This window comes from Abramis brama (assembly GCF_963993115.1).
Source record: "Abramis brama genome assembly, chromosome: 21".
Lineage (NCBI taxonomy): Eukaryota > Metazoa > Chordata > Actinopteri > Cypriniformes > Leuciscidae > Abramis > Abramis brama.
Window position 1 is genome coordinate 19,859,966 of NC_139983.1, and position 19,796 is coordinate 19,879,761.

The 19,796-nt window shown below is 37.0% G+C and overlaps 4 protein-coding genes across 8 annotated transcripts; 2 read left to right on the forward strand and 2 right to left on the reverse strand.

Annotated features, from left to right (window-relative positions):
• Positions 1-1,383: 1,383 nt before the first annotated feature.
• Positions 1,384-9,049, reverse strand: arhgef33 (Rho guanine nucleotide exchange factor (GEF) 33). 5 transcript variants are annotated; one of them, XM_084096392.1, is made up of 15 exons: positions 8,857-9,049; positions 8,622-8,656; positions 8,133-8,297; positions 7,332-7,429; positions 7,094-7,206; positions 6,855-6,950; positions 6,650-6,776; positions 6,199-6,331; positions 6,006-6,107; positions 5,013-5,105; positions 4,621-4,835; positions 4,485-4,550; positions 3,120-3,714; positions 2,200-2,336; positions 1,384-2,110 (listed from the first exon to the last, which is right to left on the reverse strand). In XM_084096392.1, exons 1-15 carry the CDS (start codon positions 8,876-8,878, stop codon positions 1,993-1,995), a joined length of 2,115 nt encoding a protein of 704 aa, XP_083952518.1. In that variant the 5' UTR covers positions 8,879-9,049; the 3' UTR covers positions 1,384-1,992. The 5 variants fall into 5 exon arrangements, with proteins under 5 accessions (XP_083952518.1, XP_083952520.1, XP_083952519.1 ...); XM_084096394.1 differs by having other exon boundaries at positions 1,595-2,110; positions 7,094-7,200; positions 8,857-9,017; XM_084096393.1 differs by lacking the exon at positions 8,857-9,049 and having other exon boundaries at positions 1,595-2,110; positions 8,202-8,297; positions 8,622-8,772.
• Positions 9,050-9,224: 175 nt separating this feature from the next.
• morn2 (MORN repeat containing 2) lies at positions 9,225-11,275 on the reverse strand. Its single transcript, XM_084096395.1, has 5 exons — positions 11,167-11,275; positions 10,963-11,013; positions 10,762-10,868; positions 10,329-10,465; positions 9,225-10,226 (listed from the first exon to the last, which is right to left on the reverse strand). The coding sequence occupies exons 1-5, from the start codon at positions 11,171-11,173 to the stop codon at positions 10,124-10,126; spliced, it is 405 nt and encodes a 134-aa protein (XP_083952521.1). The 5' UTR covers positions 11,174-11,275; the 3' UTR covers positions 9,225-10,123.
• znf593 (zinc finger protein 593) lies at positions 11,263-13,009 on the forward strand. Its single transcript, XM_084096396.1, has 4 exons — positions 11,263-11,395; positions 12,086-12,288; positions 12,386-12,448; positions 12,738-13,009. Exons 2-4 carry the CDS (start codon positions 12,089-12,091, stop codon positions 12,862-12,864), a joined length of 390 nt encoding a protein of 129 aa, XP_083952522.1. The 5' UTR covers positions 11,263-11,395; positions 12,086-12,088; the 3' UTR covers positions 12,865-13,009.
• A 942-nt stretch (positions 13,010-13,951) lies between these two features.
• selenon (selenoprotein N) lies at positions 13,952-19,564 on the forward strand. Its single transcript, XM_084096486.1, has 12 exons — positions 13,952-14,324; positions 15,207-15,324; positions 15,520-15,650; positions 15,912-16,124; positions 16,318-16,442; positions 16,598-16,735; positions 17,165-17,246; positions 17,457-17,645; positions 18,071-18,176; positions 18,769-18,881; positions 18,992-19,093; positions 19,172-19,564. Exons 1-12 carry the CDS (start codon positions 14,130-14,132, stop codon positions 19,337-19,339), a joined length of 1,680 nt encoding a protein of 559 aa, XP_083952612.1. The 5' UTR covers positions 13,952-14,129; the 3' UTR covers positions 19,340-19,564.
• The last annotated feature ends 232 nt before the right edge of the window (positions 19,565-19,796 follow it).

Here is a 19,796-nt window from a genome sequence, read left to right on the forward strand (position 1 = left end):
AAAATGGTCATTTACTCACCCTCATGTTGTTCCAAACCTGTATGAGTTTCTTTCTTCTGCTGAACACAAAAGAAGATATTTTGAAAAATGTTGGTAACCAGACAGTTGACGATAGTCATTGATTTCCATAGTATTTTTATTCCTTCAATGGAAGTCAATGTCACCCTCAACTGTCATCATTCAAAATATCTTCTTTTGTGTTCAGCAGAACAAAGAAACTCATACAGGTGTGGAACAACTTAAGGATGAGGCCAGTCCTAAATGGCACCCTAAACACTCTGAGTCCGCACTTTCGTGACTGCTTTGAATGTCGGGAAGAAGTCCGCTGTGGAGCTCGCTTCAGTGCGGGCTCGGCAAAAGTGTGCATCGAGGGCGCATATCAACCGCAAAGGAGTCCTCATTCAGAAGGACCCTTCTGAAACCTAAAATGACAAATGGGACACACTACAGTTTCATGGACTTAACAGACATGTGTACGTGGCAGCCATTGTATTTTCACAAGACTGAAAGTGCATATAGTGTGCCATTTGGGCCTGAGTAAGTGATGACAGAATTTTAATTCTTGAGTGAACTATCCCTTTAAATATACTGCTGGATCTTTGAAATTGTGGGCCTATTTTTCTGCTGGAGGTCCTGGACATCTTGTTCACGTACATGGCATCATGGATTCTATCAAATACCAAAAGATAATAAAAAAATCTAAACCTGACCGCCTCTGCTAGAAATCTTATATGGGCTTATAATCTTTTATCGGGACAATGATCCAAAACAAACAACAAAATGAACACAAAAATGAAGGTTCTGCTATCCCAGTCCCCTGACCCGAACCCTATAGAAAACTGAAGAGAAGAGAAACCAACATGGACCTGGAAATTTGAAGGTTCTGGAGAGATTCTTTATGGAAGAATGGTCTCTGATCTCTTGTCGTCAGGTGTTCTACAAACTCATCAGGCTCATCTAGTCAAAAGGAGGTTGCAAAAAGTATTGAATAAAAATGTGCCATTAATTGTGGCCAACATGTATTGGAGAAAAAACATTTATTTCATAAAGAAATTTTCTCCTCATTTTAAATTCTTTTACTTCAATAAAACGATAGATGATGAGATTTTGTGAATTTAAATAAAATATCAAAATAATTAATGCAGATTTATTTTCACAGGCTTCTTTGTTCATATTTACCAAGGGTGCCAATAATTCTGACCAGGACTGTACACATACACACATTTATACTCAAGAATAAATGTTGATCGTAAAATATTACAATTTGTACTTTATTTGAATTGTTACCATTTACATTGCATTCAAATGTATGTACATGTGACATTTGATTTTTTTTTTTTTTTTTTTTTGGAAAGTATACATGTATTTATAATTTTTTTATTTATGAGTAATTATTGTAATTAAGTTAAGAGTTATTAATATAATTTATCATTTTATCACATATAGTTTTACATCCTGTCAATGCAACCCAGCATAAACCCAACAAGAGATGGATAAGTCTGCCTGTTTGAGTATATATTTACGTCAACAATGCTAGATGTTCTTTGTTTCTCAAAATTATATTGAAAATTGATTTATCATGCAAAATGTTTTTGTGCTATGTCAGAAATGTTCAATTATGCTATGAAGCAGCTTGAGCTCTTCATTTTGGGGTTTTTTGTGTGTGAGAAATACAGTGGTTCTCAAGTGGTGTTGTGGCCAAAAAATGTGCCATAGCCTTGCAGGTCTATTCTAACAATCCTAAAAGGGAGGAGAGTATTCCAGTATTTTGACGCGAACTTACCTGTCATTTGGACGACTTGTGTGTAATAAACCACAAAAGAAACCCATGTTAAACACAGGTTCACTTGCAGGTCCGACATTCAAGAGATATTTATAGATCAAACACTAAAAACCAAAAAGTGTGTTGGGTCACCCCTTGATGTTCAATGTAAAATCTGTGTCCTGAAGCAAAACCAGTTGAGAACCTCAAGTTTTAACCTCTAAAACAGTTTAAACAGCAGTTCCTCGGTCAATGTCTCCTGCATGAGGGGCTTTGGTGGCCTCCAGATCTCCACTGCTCTGACAATCAGCTTTTCCTGTTGTCTTCTCCTTTCCGTCACCACTAGACCTGAGACACACATACAAAGTATCATGGCTTTAAGTGTGAGTACAGTATGTAAAAGCAAAGCATCCGTGTGTCTATTCTTATGAACTCACTTCTTCTTAAAAAGCTTTTTGAAGGAGTTCCTAAATCCTTTTCCTTCTTTCCTACCAGGTTCACTCAAGGGGGTGTGGTCATAGTCATCAGACACACCCCTCAAATTGAGCTCCTCCCACACCAGCCTTCTAGGATCCTGAGGAACAAGCAGAATGAGCTTCCACACACACTTGCAGTTAATAACATTTAACAAATAACATTTCATTTTAATTTATGGACAATTTAGGGTTTTGTCGGGGTTGCCATGATGTTGCTTGTTAAGGTGTTTTTTTTTTTTTACATATTGCTTCGCTGTTGTGGGTGGTTACAACATAGATATAAATACATAGATACCACATTGACCGCTAAAGACACGTCGCACGCCCACCATCTTGGAACGGTCAGCATGTCGTCACTCACAGTAAGAATCAATGATGCCACAACATTGTGCAGCTTCTGGTTGTGAAACCAGTGTGTTGGTTTGTGTTTTTACATGTATTATGTAACTCAATATTACAGGTTTTTACTTTCATGGTACTTTTTAATGTTTTTACTTTTACTATGGTAACTTTTTAATGTCATGTTAGCTGACGCCTTCATCTTGTTGTATTGTGTTAGTTTAGCAAAATCATCCGCTGAAGTCTATTTCAGATATTTGTACATGCGTCTACGGTTGTAGACGCTCAGTCAACTTGCTCTCGAATGTTCACGGACCGGCTTTGACTGTTCCAATATGGCGGACGGCTTCTGTATAGCGGCCCATAGAAACAGCTGCTAATAAGGAATCTATGTATTTATATCTATGGTTGGCATGACGTTGTTTGCTAAGGTGTTCTGAAGGATTTTTAGTGGTAATTATGGGTTGCTAGTTACCACTAATTGTCAATTATACATGTGTGTGTGTTTGAGTGTTAATATGTAAATGTGTGTGAGCGTGTACCTTTTGATTTATTAGCCGTGGCTGCTCCTCTGTGTCAGTGTGTGTCTCGAATCTGTGCTTTGGACTGCTGGATCTCAGTCTTGATTTGCCACTTGACTGACGCTCCAGCCTCGGGTGGGCAGGATTTTTTGTCTGGTGGGTGTGGCTATCAATACTGTCCATTTGCAGGCCATTCAGTGATTTGCTCTTTCTCTGCACTGCCTGTAGAGGCTGTGGTCTCACAATGTCTGCAGAGTCAGGTGACACACAGGCCCTGTTGGGCCTATAAACCACACCCCCAGCACTTCGCCCCCTACTGTGGGATTGTCGAGGTGGACTACTGGAAGGACTACAGTGCACAAAGGCAATATCAATGCTGGAGTCCGAGGAATGAGATGGGCTTGAGCAGCGGTAGTCTCCGGTTCCGTAGGGAAAGAGAGCAGTGAGGGCAGATCCTGCTCCTTCCGTCTCTGGGATGCTGCGCAGAGGAACTGAGACAGCTTTGTGGCGAGAGTCAGAGTCGGACAGGAAGGAGACAGGGGACGGAATTTCTGGATCGTAGTGATAGGGCATCGCTTCATAGTCAGGGTAGCGTCTGTTACGTCGAGAGGGATCACTTACAAAGAAAGACAAATTGGAAATGTATAAGTGTGTTTCTTCAATTACAGGCACCTTTTCTCATCATTTGAGATGTAATTGCGTAACTAAAATTAAAATGTAATTGCAATTTTTTTATCTCACAACTGACTTTATAACTTTAAAATCAAAAAGTCATAATTTCTAGTATATATATTTTTGTCTAAATCTTCTTGTGAGATTTAAACACACAATTCTGAGAAAAAAGTCGCAATTGTGAGAGAAAGAATTATGAGATTAAAAAGTCACAGTTACCTTTTTTTTTAATTCATTGGTGAAAATAAGCTTCCATACATACCCTACCGTTCAAAAGTTTGGGATTGGTAAGATTATTTTGTTATTTTATGTTTTTCAACGGTAGTCAATGTCTCAAATTTTATCTCAAACACACTCTTCAGTTAGACTCTTGTTTAGTAGTTCACTAACTTTTGAAACAACATTGTTTATCAGGAAAAAAAATTAATTATATATAATTATTAAATAATTATTTAATACAATACAATAGTTTATATTCGTTTTATTCTTTGTTTAAATTATCATAGTTTTAAATATAATTCATATTTTTTATTAGGATTATTAGATTTATAATTAAACTAGCTTATATATTCATTAAAAAAATCAAATCTTTTCATAAATGGCATTTGAAAAGTACCAAAAAAAAAAAAAAAAATGGGTCTGAAGTTGAAGAAACCCATACATTCACAGAGAGATAATTTTGTAATATCTATTGGTTGGTGTCTATGTACTCACTTTTGTGCACTGTTACTGCTGTAATTTTTCTCATAGTCAACTTTATACAGCTGTCTCACTGTAGACCTGACATGAAAAAAAAGAGCCAGTAAGACTTATAACACAATAACACACATATTTGTTCTTTTGCACTTACCTGCTTAGCTCTTTCCGGGTGTGTGAGGGGCGCTCCTGTTGGTGTGTACACAGGTTGTGTGTGTGTTCACGCAGGGCATGACTGTGGTCATGCAGAAGCTCCTGGTTGTGCTGTAGTAAATGGCTATACTGGGTCATGAAAGATCGGAGTTGTTGCACAGACACAAGTAACAGGTAATAGTCCGGATGCTCTGACTCTGTCTGCTGCAGAAGACTCTGTAAAACACATGAAATACAAATGGACGCATACATACAGCATGCATTTTCTTGATTGGACAGTTTTTATGTAGCAATACATGACCAAGGTGATTTCACAAGTGTCACTTAATCAAACATGCACAACCTATAAACATACAATGCTGTTAGTATGACAATAAAGATGAGTCTGATTACCTGCAGGAGTGTATGGTATTCTGGGATGCGTTGGACAGGCTGTAAAAGCAGAGAGTGCAGCGATGGACGTGTCTCATCCCCTGTGATGTCACTCTGGATTCGAATGCATACAGCAAATCAGAAAGCAGCCGTGTTTATTCATCTAAATTTTTGCCAGGTAAACTAAACGTGTTTCATGTGGTAACATCTAAATGATCTGGTTTTAGTAAAAAATTCAATTTCAATGTTCTATTTTTTTAATAAATTTGTTATTATTTTCTCATCTTTTAACATACAAAATGACATGGACAAACAATCAGCCATGCAATAGTAAGTGGAAATCAAAACAAAAGCAACAAAATAAATAAATAAAAAGGTAGACTGGTCAGTTATACAGCAGGTTGAATGACAAAAAAATTACACAAATAAATAAGACATAATTTGCAGCAAAATATACACAGGACAATGCGTATATAAAGAATTATGTAAATATAGAGCCAATACAAACATCTAAGATACATGAGCATATATCTATATGTCCTTATGAGTGGTAAAATCCAGATTAATTTACTGCAATCCTTGGACTTTTTTACCAGTAATATAAAGCTGACAGTCTACAACAGTTAGAAAACAGCAAATTGCAAAGCAAAAAAAAAAAGATTTCAATGTTCTATTATTATATATTATAACAAACTTTTAATTAGTAAATATTAAATAAACATTAATTATTATATATTTATTCTCAATAATTAAAATTAATATAATTTGTATTATTTATTTATTTATTTTTGTAATCATTATTACCATTAATGTTATTATTATTTAACATGACTATATCAACCCGACAGCTGGTAAAAATGAAATGAAACTGATTAAGGACATTCATAGAAACATAATGTAAATGCCATTTCTCAGATATAATAGTATTAAATCTGCCTCTATGTGCCTCAAATATCAGGATCTTTAAAAATATGAGTGTATTTATTAAATATAAAACTGTGTATGTATACATACCTCCAGTAAGCTGCCTGATTTTGAAGAGGAAAACAGACTTACAACCGTCAAACATTCTGGCAAGTCCCGTAGATACGACACATAATGGTCCAGAAAATCACTCTGCAAAACACACATTTGATATTACATAGTGGACTATAGGAGAAGGTAGGATGGTAAATGTTCCTCATTTTCACTCATTATAATATTTTACTTCTTTGCTGGTGAGCCTTAAAAATACATCTCCCATGATGCCTTGCCAGTGGCTCTTAAGAACTCTCTCCTGGAGAAGGTGCAGGAGTTCCAGATGCTGCTGAATCAAGAAACGCAGAGAGGGAGGGAAAGGCCTGAGAGAGAGAAAAGAGAATAATAAAGCAGCATGATGTGCCTCAAAACACTGTTTTACATCAAATGTGTCAATACTCAAATCAACAACAGATGAGAGAAGAAAATATGTAGATGTGAATGTGTCGAGTACCAAAACCTGCTTTATACTATCCTGTTTCATAATAGACTGTTTCATTTAGAGTCTCTGTTAAGCACTGTTGTTGTCTAATTGCAGTTTGTGTGATGATCTGCATACTTTTGTCAGGTGAATGCTGATCAATTGGGCCACTTTTTGACTCTGAGTTGATGCTATATGTGTGAGAGTGATACATAGTTACCGTTTATCTTTGACGTTGAGGTTCTCTGAGCCGTTAAAACTGATGTTGGCCTTTAACAGGAGTGAGAGATACGACACATACACTCTTTCAGACTCCAAAAGCTCCAGCGCTGCTGTCTGCCTCTGAGCTGAAAAAAGACATGATTTTAAGACTCATTGTTCATTTTTCAGTTCTTTTCACTTCTATTCCACTGCATATCACTCACTTATAGCAGAGTTGTTTTGTTCTTTCAGATCTCGGCTGTTTTTTTTCTCCCTCCAAATTGGAGACTTTTTTTGACCGTCATGCTCAGGATAATAGTCTAAACAAACAAACACAACCTGTTAGTCCTCTTATACACTATCATGCAATCATTTCCAGCTAAAGCTCATGGTTGTTAGACACGTGTTTATAGTACAAAAGAATTCATTCATTAGACATCCATCTGTAAATTGTTATACTCACTCGGATTGGCTGACAGGCTACTGATGTAATGCTGAATGAGACTGAGTTCTGATTGGCTGTTCGGAGAGGCGTGGCCATCCAATGACCCATCCCCCCTTGAGCCTTTCCTGTGACTGTCAATGATCCAGCATGTTTATATATTTCGAAACTTGCTAGATTGCTTTTAATTTAATGTTTAATATCCTGTAGCATAAATTGTAGAAGAATATTAAGCAATTTAACAGACACTGTGTAAGACCTGTGTTGTGTGCTCTGCATGAGGTCCAGGTCCCTCTGTTGGTCTTTTTGGTTGCTCCGGACCTCAGAGAGCTGCGTTTGAACTGTACTTATGTCTTCCTGCACACACACACACACACAAAATAAAAAAGACAATATACCCAAAATATGAGCAACATTTTTAAATGAAAGTACAGAAAAAAACATGAAATAGAATTTAAAAAAATGTATATTCTAGAAAAGCACTGCAATATATTTTGACTATTTTAATATCATTTAATTTATTAAAAAATAGATATTAATTTAATTTGTACATAAAATACACTACCATTCAAAAGTTGGTACATTTTTGGTACAAGGGTCTGGTAATTTTTTAATGTTTTTTTAAGTCTTACCAAGGCTGCATTTATTTGACAAAAACAGTTATTTTGTGAAATATTATTACAATTTAAAATAACTGGTTTCTATTTGAATATATTTTAAATTGTCATTTATTCCTGTGATGGCAAAATTGAGTTTTCAGCAGCCAATAGTGTCACATGATACTTCAGAAATCATTCTAATATGCTGACTTGGCACTCAAAAAACATATCTTATAATTATCAATGAAAAAAACAGTTGGGATGCTTAACACTTTTGTGAAAACAGTGAGACTACTTTCAGCTTTGATGAATAGAAAGTTCAGAAGTTTTTTCATCAACTTAATACATCCTTACTGAATAAAAGTATTAATTTTTTTTTTTAAAGAATCTTACTGACCCAAAATTTGAAAGGTAGTGTGCTTATCCACTTGTCTTAAGTCTCATAATATGTGTGTTAGAACCTGTAATGTGTTAAGTGTGTTTCTGAGAGACAGGATCTTGTTATTAGTTTCTTGCTGATAGGTGGAGACCTTCTCCTCCAATCGGCTGTAGGTTTGCCGTAGGGTGGCAAAATCTTCCACCACGCTTCCGACTCCAGATTTTAGCTCCACCCACATTGCCTGCAACTGAAACAAGGAGTCAGAGGTCACCAGGACTGATAAGAGACAAAACCAGAGAAGACAGAAGGAAAAAAGAGATGAAGGTTAAACAGGATTAGCATTAGGGAGAGTCAAACTAAATGTGGCCCGAGTTCAGTCACACTCTTCCTATTAGCGATTCATTGTCTCAATGACTTTTACCTTCTTAACAGCTGTAATCTGTGTGCGTGTGATTAGAATTAGCAATTATTTAAACAATGTACTTAAAACAAGTATGTAGTAAATTGAAAATGTATTTTCTCACAATTTCTTAATTATTTAGAGTAAGAGAGAGAGAGCAATTTAGATTACCTGAAGGTCTACAGCATCTATGTCATTACCTGTACCTGCAAGAACACACAAACATATACTTTCATACAGAAACATAAACTGTATCATACTGAAGCTGACAGAAACATGCACAAGATAAGCCATTATTTGAACTCTGAAGCGGACGTCATTGTTAATGATCAATTATTTATGTAAATAAAGAAGCATGATGGAAGATCTAAGCATTTCTTCCGATTTAAAAGAAAATATTGTTTACCCTCTATTTTGCCATTCTCCATGATCTGATGGTCTTCCAGGTCCAAATCCAGGATTGTTGTTTCAGATCCTGTGGTTTAGATCCTTCCTAGTTGAGTTTCTTTACTCAAACTAACAATTTTACAAGCTGATGAAATGTCACACTTCTATGTTTAGAAATGGTTAGAAATGACACGAGAGCTCTCTGACTCTGTGACTTTTGTCTTTCTATCACTTTTCTTTCTTTCTCACTCTCTCATCTGTCCCACCTATCTATTCCCCTCCTCTTTGAAACATGTGAGTCTGATGAAGTCGAAGACAAAAAGAGGCCTTGTTTTACAGTAAGTGGATGGATGAAGGGAGAGAGGGAGAAAGATAGAGACGGCTGTTAGCATTTTTATGGCTCAAAATCAGACGATTTAATTTCCTCTTCAACCTTTAAGACCAATTTTCCATTTTACAATGAACTCTGTATCAGCTCTGGAAAGGATCCGCTAGACACATGAGCAAAAACACCCACAAAATGATTGTCATAAACTCAGAAGTGAACATTGAGTCATACCAAATTAAATTAAGGTATAGCAATGAAACCAAGTTATTCAGTTTCAAGTCTAATCAAATGCACTGGAGCTTCAGGTTCATTTAAAGCAGGATTAGAAGTGGCCTGCAGGGCGGTAGATCTCTAGTAACAGGACTGAGCTTTCCTGATTCACAGTAAACACGTTCTCACTCCAGAGGACAGGAAATTGAGCTTCACGCTCTTACACAACTCCTGACGTCCCACCCCAGTCATGAGCTCAGCTGCTTGTGCATGCTCGTGTATTTTGGAGATGCACTCCACCAATGGCTTTACACAGAGAGTCACATTCCTCGCACAAAGTCATGATTCTTTCTGAAGTGCAGTGTGTAAGAACATGTGTTCTTGATCGTCAGTGGATGCTGCTGGAACTGAAGTCATTTCATCTGTACAACAGATTACATCAATGCCTCAGGATTGCTAGCTATGGTTAATGCATCAATGCGTATCTTAGATCTCTCTCAGTCTCCCAGTTTCACAGGCGTTAATTCTTAGAGATTTGCCTCAAGTTATCTTGAAAATATGCTCATATTTTACTATCACTATTTGATAATTCAGTGCTTCAAAATATCTTTTAAAGTTGTGCTTGATCCAGTGATTAAATTTAAAAAAGTAAAACAATAAAGCACTTTTTGTCAAACAACTTTGACATTTTAGTGAATGCCAAAGGGTTTTACTGTATTCATTTAAATGGTGTGTGTATCTGTGCATGTCACATGTTGACTTTGAGCTTCAGCCCCAGTGCTGCTTTGTTATGGAACATCCCAGTCCACAAAAGTCCTTGTGAATCTGTGAACTCCCCGTCACCTTCTAATCTGCAAAAAAAAAAAACACAAGTAACCTTTTTTTTGTTGCATATGTTTGCATATAAAATCAGGTTGTCATTGAGACCAAGTATTGATTTTATATTGTTTCACCTGTTGTTGTGGAAGTTTCCGGTGTATTTTGTCCCATCAGGAAATCTGTAAGTTCCTTTGCCATGATACATGTTGTCTCTGAACAGGCCACTGTAAATTGCCCCTGATGGGTGCGTAAGAGTTCCCCTGCCATTCATCTGCTGGCCACAACAACAGCAACCAAGACTTAATTACTAAAATCACATTTTATTTCACTTTTATATTTTAATTTACATTTAATGAACTTTGCTGCATAATCCACTCAAAACAGAGATACAAGCATAAATAACAGTAGGCTATGAAAGGAGATCATATGACTGAAGTTCCAGTATGTCACTGACTTTCAGTCCAGCACAGAGCTTTAGAGCACATGTGACTGCTTCACTTATTGACATATTTTATTTTTTAAAATCATATCACACATACACACACAGAGAGAGAGAGAGAGAGAGACCTTATCATTGGCCCATTCCCCAGTGTATGTAAGTCCAGAGGCTGATGTCTGTGTGCCAGACCCTTTCCTTATAACCACACCATCTGAAGTACGAGAGCACTCGCCCTCTAATCACAACACACAAACAGACATCTTTTCAATGTGCTTAATGAAATAATAGTGAACAATCACAGACATGTCAAAAGCTGACAGCTAACTCACCATATTTGTCTCCATTTGGAAATATGTAAGAGATTTTAAGTGTTGTACTCTCTGCAACAAAGAGTAGCAAAGTTAAATCAATAAGACTTTTATATCTTGAAGTAACAGCAAAAAAAAAACACCATAGTTTAAGTTGTTCAGCAAGTAACAAGCATTTATAATCAGGAAATTTATTACGGTATTATATATTATGAATATATTTACCAGACATGATGGTGTATTTAATTGGTTTTAGTAAAAGCTTTATTAAAAACTCTTGACACCTCCATAGCAACGACGCAACAACTCTGCTTCGTCTGATTGCTTTGAGTCGTGTGCTGTCTGTACTGCCCTCTAGAGGTGAACGCGCACATAACACGGAGCGCGCCTGCCGACCCGGAAGTTATTCGTGTGTCTGTCCAACGTGTGTACGGTGAGGCAGCTGCGTGTTAACGTGAGTAAAGTAATAATTATATATATATCTTCATCACTTCTGCTTTACAGATCCATAATTCATAATAACAACTTGATGAAAGGGCGCTTATTGCGAGATAGGAAGCACGTAATGATGTTTTGAGTGGATGTTTTTGTTGAATGTAAGTTACATTTGCTGTTCTTTGCGAGTGATATACCACTGTCATACGAACTGGTATGACCCCATTTTGCTAATTTTCAGATTGGAGCTTAAATTGTAACTTTTTTTTAAATGTGTTGCTCTGACATTTGATAGCTCAACTTTTCTGTTGACAGATTAAAGGGATAGTTCACCCAAAAAGGAAAATTCTGCCATCATTTACTCGCCCTCAAGTTGTTCCAAACTTGTATGAGTTTCTTCTGCTGAACGCAAAAAGATATTTTGAAGAATATTGGTAACCAAACAGATGATGGACCCCATAGACTTCCATAGTATTTTTCTATACTATGGATGTCAATGGGGTTTCGTGTTTGGTTACCAATATTCTTCAAAATATCTTCTTTTGTGTTCAGCAGAAGAAACTCATACAAGTTTGGAACAACTTGAGGTTCAGACGGCAGATTTTAGTTGTAATGACATATTTTAGTTCAGTGATACTGTCTTTTGGAGAAGTTCAAAACTCCCTAAACTCACTTCAGAAATTTAAAAACTGTTTTCTCTTGTTTTCAGATCATGGGTAAGTCCAAACAGGTAGGAAACCACAGAAGTAGCAAGAAGAAGCATATTGCCAAGACATGGAAGACCAAGCGCAGGACAAAGGACCTTGACCAGATCCATGTAGACATGACCCCTGGAAATGCTGCTAAGTTATTAAAGCAAGATGTAGATTATGATGTTACAGGCAGTGCCCAGCATTACTGTCTGCACTGCGCGTAAGTCACACCTCACCACCACTGAAAACAGCACGCACACACCATAAAAATCAGTTTTTTATCTTAAATGTTTTTTTTCCTTCTTCCTGTTTTGCAGGAGATATTTTGTTGATTTGAAAACCATGAAAGAGCATTTCAAGACCAAACTTCATAAAAAACGGTGAGCAGAGCCTCATCATCTTCCTCTTCTCATCCTTAAAATTGAATCTTTGGATCATATATAAAATACATTTACCTATATAACTCGAATAAAATGATGCTTGGGTTTCCCCATTTAGAATCAGAATGATGCTCATTCTAAAAGCTCCATAACGCATCCCTGGTTGTTTAGACTTCCTAATATATATATATATATATATATATATATATATATATATATATATATATATATATATATATATATATATATATATATATATATAATTTATTTTATTTTATTTATTTTTAAGACTGAAAAAGCTGAGGGAAGAGCCGTATACACAAGCTGAGGCAGAGCGGGCAGCAGGAATGGGCTCTTACATCCCACCCAAAACCATAGAGGTTCACACACAGCAAGTCGAGGAGAATATGGACTGAAAAACAACTTCTACCCATCTATGGACTCTTCTGAGTAAAACCATTAGGTCTGGACTCAGACCAACAATTTAACTTTTTCAGAGCTGAAATTAATTTATGATGATGTAAAAACTCCTACATTTAACCTCTTCTCTCTCTCTCTCTCTCTCTCACACACACACACACACACACACACACACATATATATATATATATATATATACATATAATTTTTTTTTCTTTTTTCCCAGTGTCAGGTGTATTACAAGTTTAGAAGGAGACAAGTTAAAATAAGTTGATATAATATTTTATGAATATTCATTCTAAGTAAATTTAGACTCTTTGATTTTGGAGAAGTCCTGGAACAGCTGACTACTTTCATACACTTCTGAAATTAAGTTGTTGAAGTCTGCTTACAACAAGCAACCTTCTGGGACTGTAAGCCTCACAGTGTTTACTCTGTGTGAGTGTGTATATATACTAAATAAATGTGCTTTAAGAGAGCTGAAATAAAATTATAAATCCATTAATGTCTCCTCTCAAATGTTTGTTCGCCAATGTAATTTTTCACCTATAGCATATTATAGTTTATATTTGTCATGTGCCCTTCTTGAACAATGGCAGTTAAATGTATACCGGTAATGTAAACCATAATCCATGCCAGCAAACTATAAATTATTTGTTAAAAACCTAATCTGTCATGGAAGAAACATGGAAATGTATTTATTAAAGAGTGGGACCCTGTATTATGGTTTTATGGTTGGAATTGCCACAGTTGTAAATGTACAGATCCTTCTTTATAAGTAATTTATTCATTATTTCTTAAATCTTAAAAATATTATTGACCCAATTCCTCTGTTTTCACTTAATATTAATTGTGTTCACAAAGGACAAAAAGACAGAGACAGTACATTCTCTGGCCCCGAACCGTATAATTATGGTCACACATTATATACTGTGTTTTAAAACCTACTCTGCTGCCTATCTAGACAGTATTTTTGCCATCATAGCCACGTTCCGAATGTTGTCTAGATAGGCAGATCCCTATATTTGATCATCACACACCCAAAGTGTTAGGCATAAATGTGCGCACTGGCCCTTTAAGAGCGTCAGTCAGACATGATCCACTAGCAGGAGAAATCTCCATAGGGAAATCTCGGAGACGCAGGAGTGATTTCCTCCTGCTCCGCTACAGTGTGATTTCACTTAAGAGTCTTGTTTTCACCCTGGGCTGTTTTTATGCCCCTGTAGTGATTTACAGAGCAGATAGAGACATTTATTAGAGTATGGCCGCAGACGTGGATAAAACTACTGCTGGAGACCCAACGGCTGATCATCATGATGAGGATCGCGCGACTCCATCCAGCAGACGCGCCCGCTCACGTTTCAAGCAGATCTTCAGCTTATTTATTATCGCTGCTGTTCCTTTCATCGGCTTCTGCGTTAAATATTATCAGGACATCCAGCTTGTGAAACGACATGTAAGTTATACCAGTTTGGTCAGATTTTCATTGCAGTTTGACCCTTGAAGGAGGGATGCTTCCCAGAGCCATTCGAGAGATATTGTAGCTGTTCAAGCCACATGTTGTCTTTGTAGTTGACTTAACGTGGCTAAAATGCAGTAAGTTTATTTATCTTTATACATTCCTCTTTTAATATTCGTTTGAAGTGTAATGAATTTGGCAGTACAGACTTGCGCTCTCTTTGCCACGTCCTCTTTTGTTATTTGCGAACAGTAAACTTGCATCTGCTCCAGCTGCCCGCTGTTTTACAAGGGTTGGGTAATTGCCACAGCTGGGAAAGACTGTTAGAACACCAACCAACCCCCCTCTCTTTCATACATCACTGTTAATTCTGTCACTTCCTACATTAGACATTCTCCTGGTTGCCCTCCTTCTGAGACTGACAGTAAACCCAGACACAACATAAAAAGTAGGTCAGTAATTCAGTTAAAAATAAATCGACGCAGCCATCATTGTTTTGTTGCCCTCGGGTATTTAGCTGTGCTTTCCAAACGAATGGTTCGTTCTTTTGAGTCGAATCTTATCAATGAATCAGTTGAACCGGTTAAAATGGTCTAAAATCAATCACCCACGAATCTGACTGGATCGGTCCGAGTAGTTCTGTAAAAGTCAAGTCGTGTAAAATAATAAGCATGTAAGTTAAAAGTATATTTTATTAAAATTTGCAAAAAAAACACCGAGAACTAGGACGAAATTATAATAAACGGGAAGACATAATTAGCCTACAACATGTGGTAAAATATTTTTTTCCATTTCTTTGAAACAAACTGTTCAAAAGAACTAATCGCAAAATTTGCCATTGTTGAGGTTTCTTCTCTGTTTGGATTGCATCTATTGTAGGAAGCAGGATTGAAGGCGCTGGGAGCAGATGGACTCTTTTTCTTCTCATCCCTGGATACTGATCATGACTTTTATCTCAGTCCAGAGGAATTCAAACCTATTGCAGAAAAACTCACAGGTATTATTTACCCTGTCTGTACTCTTGCAGAGCATTAACATCCTTTCACAGGCAGATATAGTCTATTAAAGCAGAATTAATGTGCTTCAATGTCAGTATTCATCACTGTAGAAAACCGAATGCCAGCTGAGAGTTTTAAAGCAATGCATTTTTCACATTGTTGTAATGCCTGATGTCCATCTCTGTTGCCTGAAGGTGTGGAACCTCCTCCAGAGTTTGAAGAGGAGATACCACATGACCCAAATGGAGAGACGCTGACCATACATGCTAAAATGCAGCCATTACTACTGGAAAGCATGACTAAGAGCAAAGATGGCTTTCTAGGGGTAATTTAAACATTAGACTTCATTATTTATACATTTGTCACTAAACAATGATATAAACAGACAAGGTGATGATTTCAAAATATATATATATATATATATATATTAAAATGAAAATTACCAGTAATAAGAACAATTCAAAGTAATTATAAATTATCAAAATGTATTTATTAATTTTATTATTATTAAAATTACATTTTATAAATGATATAACTTGGACCCATTACAAGGTGTATAAGGTAAATTGAGTGTCCTTCTCAACAGGTTTCACACAGCTCTCTTAGTGGGCTGCGGTCTTGGAAACGTCCAGCTGTTCCTTCATCCACGTTTTATGCCAGTCGGTTCAAGGCCTTCTTGCCACCCAGTGGTAAATCTGCCCTGGGTGACACTTGGTGGATTGTTCCCAGCGAATTGAACATTTTCACTGGCTACCTTCCCAATAACCGTTATCATCCTCCCACTCCACGAGGCAAAGAGGTACAAATATACCTTTAAAATTTTGAAATTAGTTCAGTGAGTTTAGATGCTCATTGTTCACACCTTGTATTTATTCAAAGCAAATTGTTTAATAATAGGTTATCTGAGATTGTGAAGAGTATTTTGATCAAGAAGGAGATTGATTCGATCTCTTTAGTTGTAGATGGGTGACGTGATTGTCATTGTTTTGCAGTTGCTGATCCACTCTCTGCTGAGCATGTTCCACCCGCGGCCCTTTGTGAAATCCCGCTTTGCTCCACAGGGAGCTGTGGCTTGTATACGGGCTGCTAGTGACTTTTATTATGACATTGTTTTCAGGTGAGTTAAAAAAAACTGCCATGCTAGAAATTTTAAAATAAATGGGATTTTCTTAAAATCCAGTAGTAATCTACTGTGCATGTAACTGTTTGAAATCTTCTGTTTTAACTGTGAGCCTCCAACGGATTCTGATGGTATTGTGTTAATAATTACAGAATCCATGCGGAGTTCCAGCTAAATGATGTTCCCAACTTTCCATTCTGGTTCACTCCTGGGCAGTTTGCTGGTAACATCATCCTCTCTAAAGATGCATCTCACATCCGAGAGTTTCATCTTTACGTCCCAAATGACAAGTAAGTCTTCCCTCCACTATTCCTAAATTAAGCATAATCGCATGTGCATTCTGCCTGCTGAGTTTTTTTTTCCTGACAAAGTTGTTTTCATTTGACTTTTCCATTATTTTGCATTGGTAACAAGCCTCCACAAGCTTTCATGTTAATAGAACATTTTTAACTAAATTATTATTTTCTCAGTTTTAAATAATGTAGAGTGTGTGTTAATTCATATAATAAACATAAAGAACCAGAAAACTAGATGAGGTCAAATAAAGCATGTTCTTTTGATTTGCGCTCGCATGTAAGTGCAATAATTCTAATGAAATGTATAAAAAAAACTAAAATCAAAATAATCATGATTGTATAATTGTAATTGTGATCAAATATTTGTGATTATCTGTTTAACCGTTATTGTGCAGCCCCAGTTGAGTGTGTTTTATATGGCAGAACTCTGAATGTGGACATGGAGTGGTTGTATGGCGCCAGCGAGAGCAGCAACATGGAGGTGGATATTGGATACCTGCCTCAGGTTAGAGCTGATAATTATGTACAACATGTTCAGAGGGTTTTGATTTATGGTTATACATAATACTGAAACACATTGACATTTTATTGCATGCTCTTTAATCAGTTTTTCTCATTGCTGATGAATCAAAGCTTAAATTATTATTTTACTGTCATCTTGGCATGATTAGCTAAAACATGATACAAAAAGTAAATGGGCCGTATATGTTTACAGATGGAGCTCAAGGCAGCAGGACCCTCCACTCCCTCAGTGATCTATGACGAGCAAGGGAACATGATTGACAGCCGAGGGGAGGGAGGTGAGCCCATTCAGTTTGTGTTCGAGAAGATTGTCTGGAGTGCAGAGCTGAGCAGAGAAGAAGCATCAAGATGCTTGGAGGTCACAATGTACCCATTTAAAAAGGTGAGTCCCTTGCTACAATTCCTACAAATTCATACTTGAACACCTGAAATCAGTTCATAAGAGTCTGCAGCAATGCTGTTGCAATGAATGTTCTTTGAAGTCAGCATGAAATGAATTCACACTACCAATAAAGGTTTCAAAAGGGGGTTTTCACACCAATGCCATAGAAGAAGGGTTCCCCAAAGAACCATTCAGTGAACAGTTCATAATAAATAACCATTTTTGTTTCTAAAAGTGAAATTTTAATAATCTAAAGAACATTTAATGCAATGGAAAGGTTCCATGGATGCCAATAAGGAACCTTTATTTGTAAGAGTGCGTCTATTTTCTAAATGTTTCTAATTGTGAACGTTTGAACCATGTGTGTTTTTTTGGAGCCCATAATTTTCACTCAATGTCAAACGCATGGGTCTTCTCTTTGGAAGGTGCCATATTTACCATTCAGTGAGGCCTTTAGCAGAGCTGATGCTGAGAAAAAGCTGATTCACTCCATTCTGCTCTGGGGATCCCTGGATGACCAGTCATGCTGAGGTAAGACACCCATGGTCGACTATAACAAAGCATACATGCTGCTGGAAGAGCTAAATTCGGCCATATGGGTCAGCATTAGGGATGCACCGAAATTTCGGCAGCCGAAGATCATCGGCTGAAAATGGAATTTTTGGTTTTTGGCTGAAAAAGAAAAACGGCCCCTCAGTGTTTAGCGCTCAGTTTTCCTCTCGCTCTAACTGTTATCACTGCGTGATTTGATGCTCTGCTCAATTTTCCGCTCTATGCATGTGTGCTCCGCTCATGCTCATCGGAAAAGTCCACTCAAATAACGTCCCGACATAAAAGTTCTATGTAGTAGTAGACTTGTTTCTGTTTGGAATAGCCCTGTCTAATATTAATACAATCATACAAAAAAAGCTCATTTAAAACAATAAATAAAGCATTTTTGGTTTTCAGCGGCCCATAATTTTCATTTCAGTGTATCCATAGTCAGCATGACATAGATCTTCTGGTAGTGTTAATCATTGGTCAGAGTGTGTTTTAAAGCTAGAGTACTCAAGTTCTTTCAACTATATTAGATGTTTCTCTGATTTGTGTTCTGTACACTTCTGTTTCTCCTTATCTCCGGTAGGTTCAGGGCGGACTCTTCGGGAGACAGTCCTCGAGAGTTCGCCCGTTCTGGCCTTACTCAACCAGAGCTTCATCAGTAGTTGGTCTCTAGTCAAAGAGCTGGAGGATCTGCAGGTGAAGAGTTTGGGTTTTTTAGCTGATGTATATATTTTTTTAAGCCAAAATTAAAACTTATAATTTTAGACGCATATTAGTGCTAATTAAGTGCTTTTCCTTCCATTTAGGGCGATAAAAAGAATCTGGATTTGAGTGAAAAGGCTCGTTTGCATTTGGAAATGTATACTTTTCCAGTGGAGATGATGGTGGCGCTGCCCAACGGCACTGTGGTGAGTCTGCTTTAGATTTCTTAATCTGTTCCAACCTTATTCAAGTTGCTTAGATTAATATCACTGTAACTTCTCTAGGTCCATCATATCAATGCTAATAATTTCCTGGACCAGACATCCATGAAACCTGAGGAAGAGGGGCCAGCTCTCAGTTTCTCAGCAAGTTTTGAAGATCCGTCAACCTCCACATACATCCGCTTCCTGCAGGAAGGACTTGAAAAGGCCAGACCTTACCTGGAGTCATAAAACTAGTTTAAAGATCAGATTTCTGTCTCCAGAAAAATCAGTGCATCTCAGAGAGAATTGAAGGGAGTATATGAGGGAAAAGAAAGGAAGTGCTGATATCAGCTCGACTCCCCCACGTCTGCTTTGAGGAAAGGTATGCGGAGGAGCTGATGCCATTTCTTCATTCAGAAGGCAGCTATTGACCACATCTTCTTGTACATGGTCCTTAGTGTGATGCGTAAAAATGCACAATATAACATCATTTTGTCACTACAGTCCACAAGAGTGTGGTTTGTCACCCCAATGAAACCGGGGTGTTAGCTATACACAATAATCTCAATTAAGTCATATATTTTTATATAGAAATTTGCCGTTTTATGTGCAAATTTAACACTTCTTGAATGACGAATGTCATTAGTCTGATCTATTGCTCAGATTAATGAACTAAAACAGCATTATGTAGTATTACTGATCTGAT

Coding starts and splice junctions, on each gene's coding strand:
- morn2 (XM_084096395.1), bottom strand. Junction 10,869..10,962: donor TCCAAATGGAGACAAATATG/GTGAGTTAGCTG, acceptor TGTTGTGATTAG/AGGGCGAGTGCTCTCGTACT. Junction 10,466..10,761: donor GGGAATGGGCCAATGATAAG/GTCTCTCTCTCT, acceptor TGTGGCCAGCAG/ATGAATGGCAGGGGAACTCT.
- znf593 (XM_084096396.1), top strand. CDS start 12,089: ATGGGTAAGTCCAAACAGGTAGGAAACCACAGAAGTAGCAAGAAGAAG. Junction 12,289..12,385: donor CATTACTGTCTGCACTGCGC/GTAAGTCACACC, acceptor CCTGTTTTGCAG/GAGATATTTTGTTGATTTGA. Junction 12,449..12,737: donor ACCAAACTTCATAAAAAACG/GTGAGCAGAGCC, acceptor TTTATTTTTAAG/ACTGAAAAAGCTGAGGGAAG.
- arhgef33 (XM_084096390.1), bottom strand. CDS start 8,744: ATGGCTTATCTTGTGCATGTTTCTGTCAGCTTCAGTATGATACAGTTT. Junction 8,298..8,621: donor TAGATGCTGTAGACCTTCAG/GTAATCTAAATT, acceptor TCCTTGTTTCAG/TTGCAGGCAATGTGGGTGGA. Junction 7,207..7,331: donor ATGCAGAGCACACAACACAG/GTCTTACACAGT, acceptor GATCATTGACAG/TCACAGGAAAGGCTCAAGGG.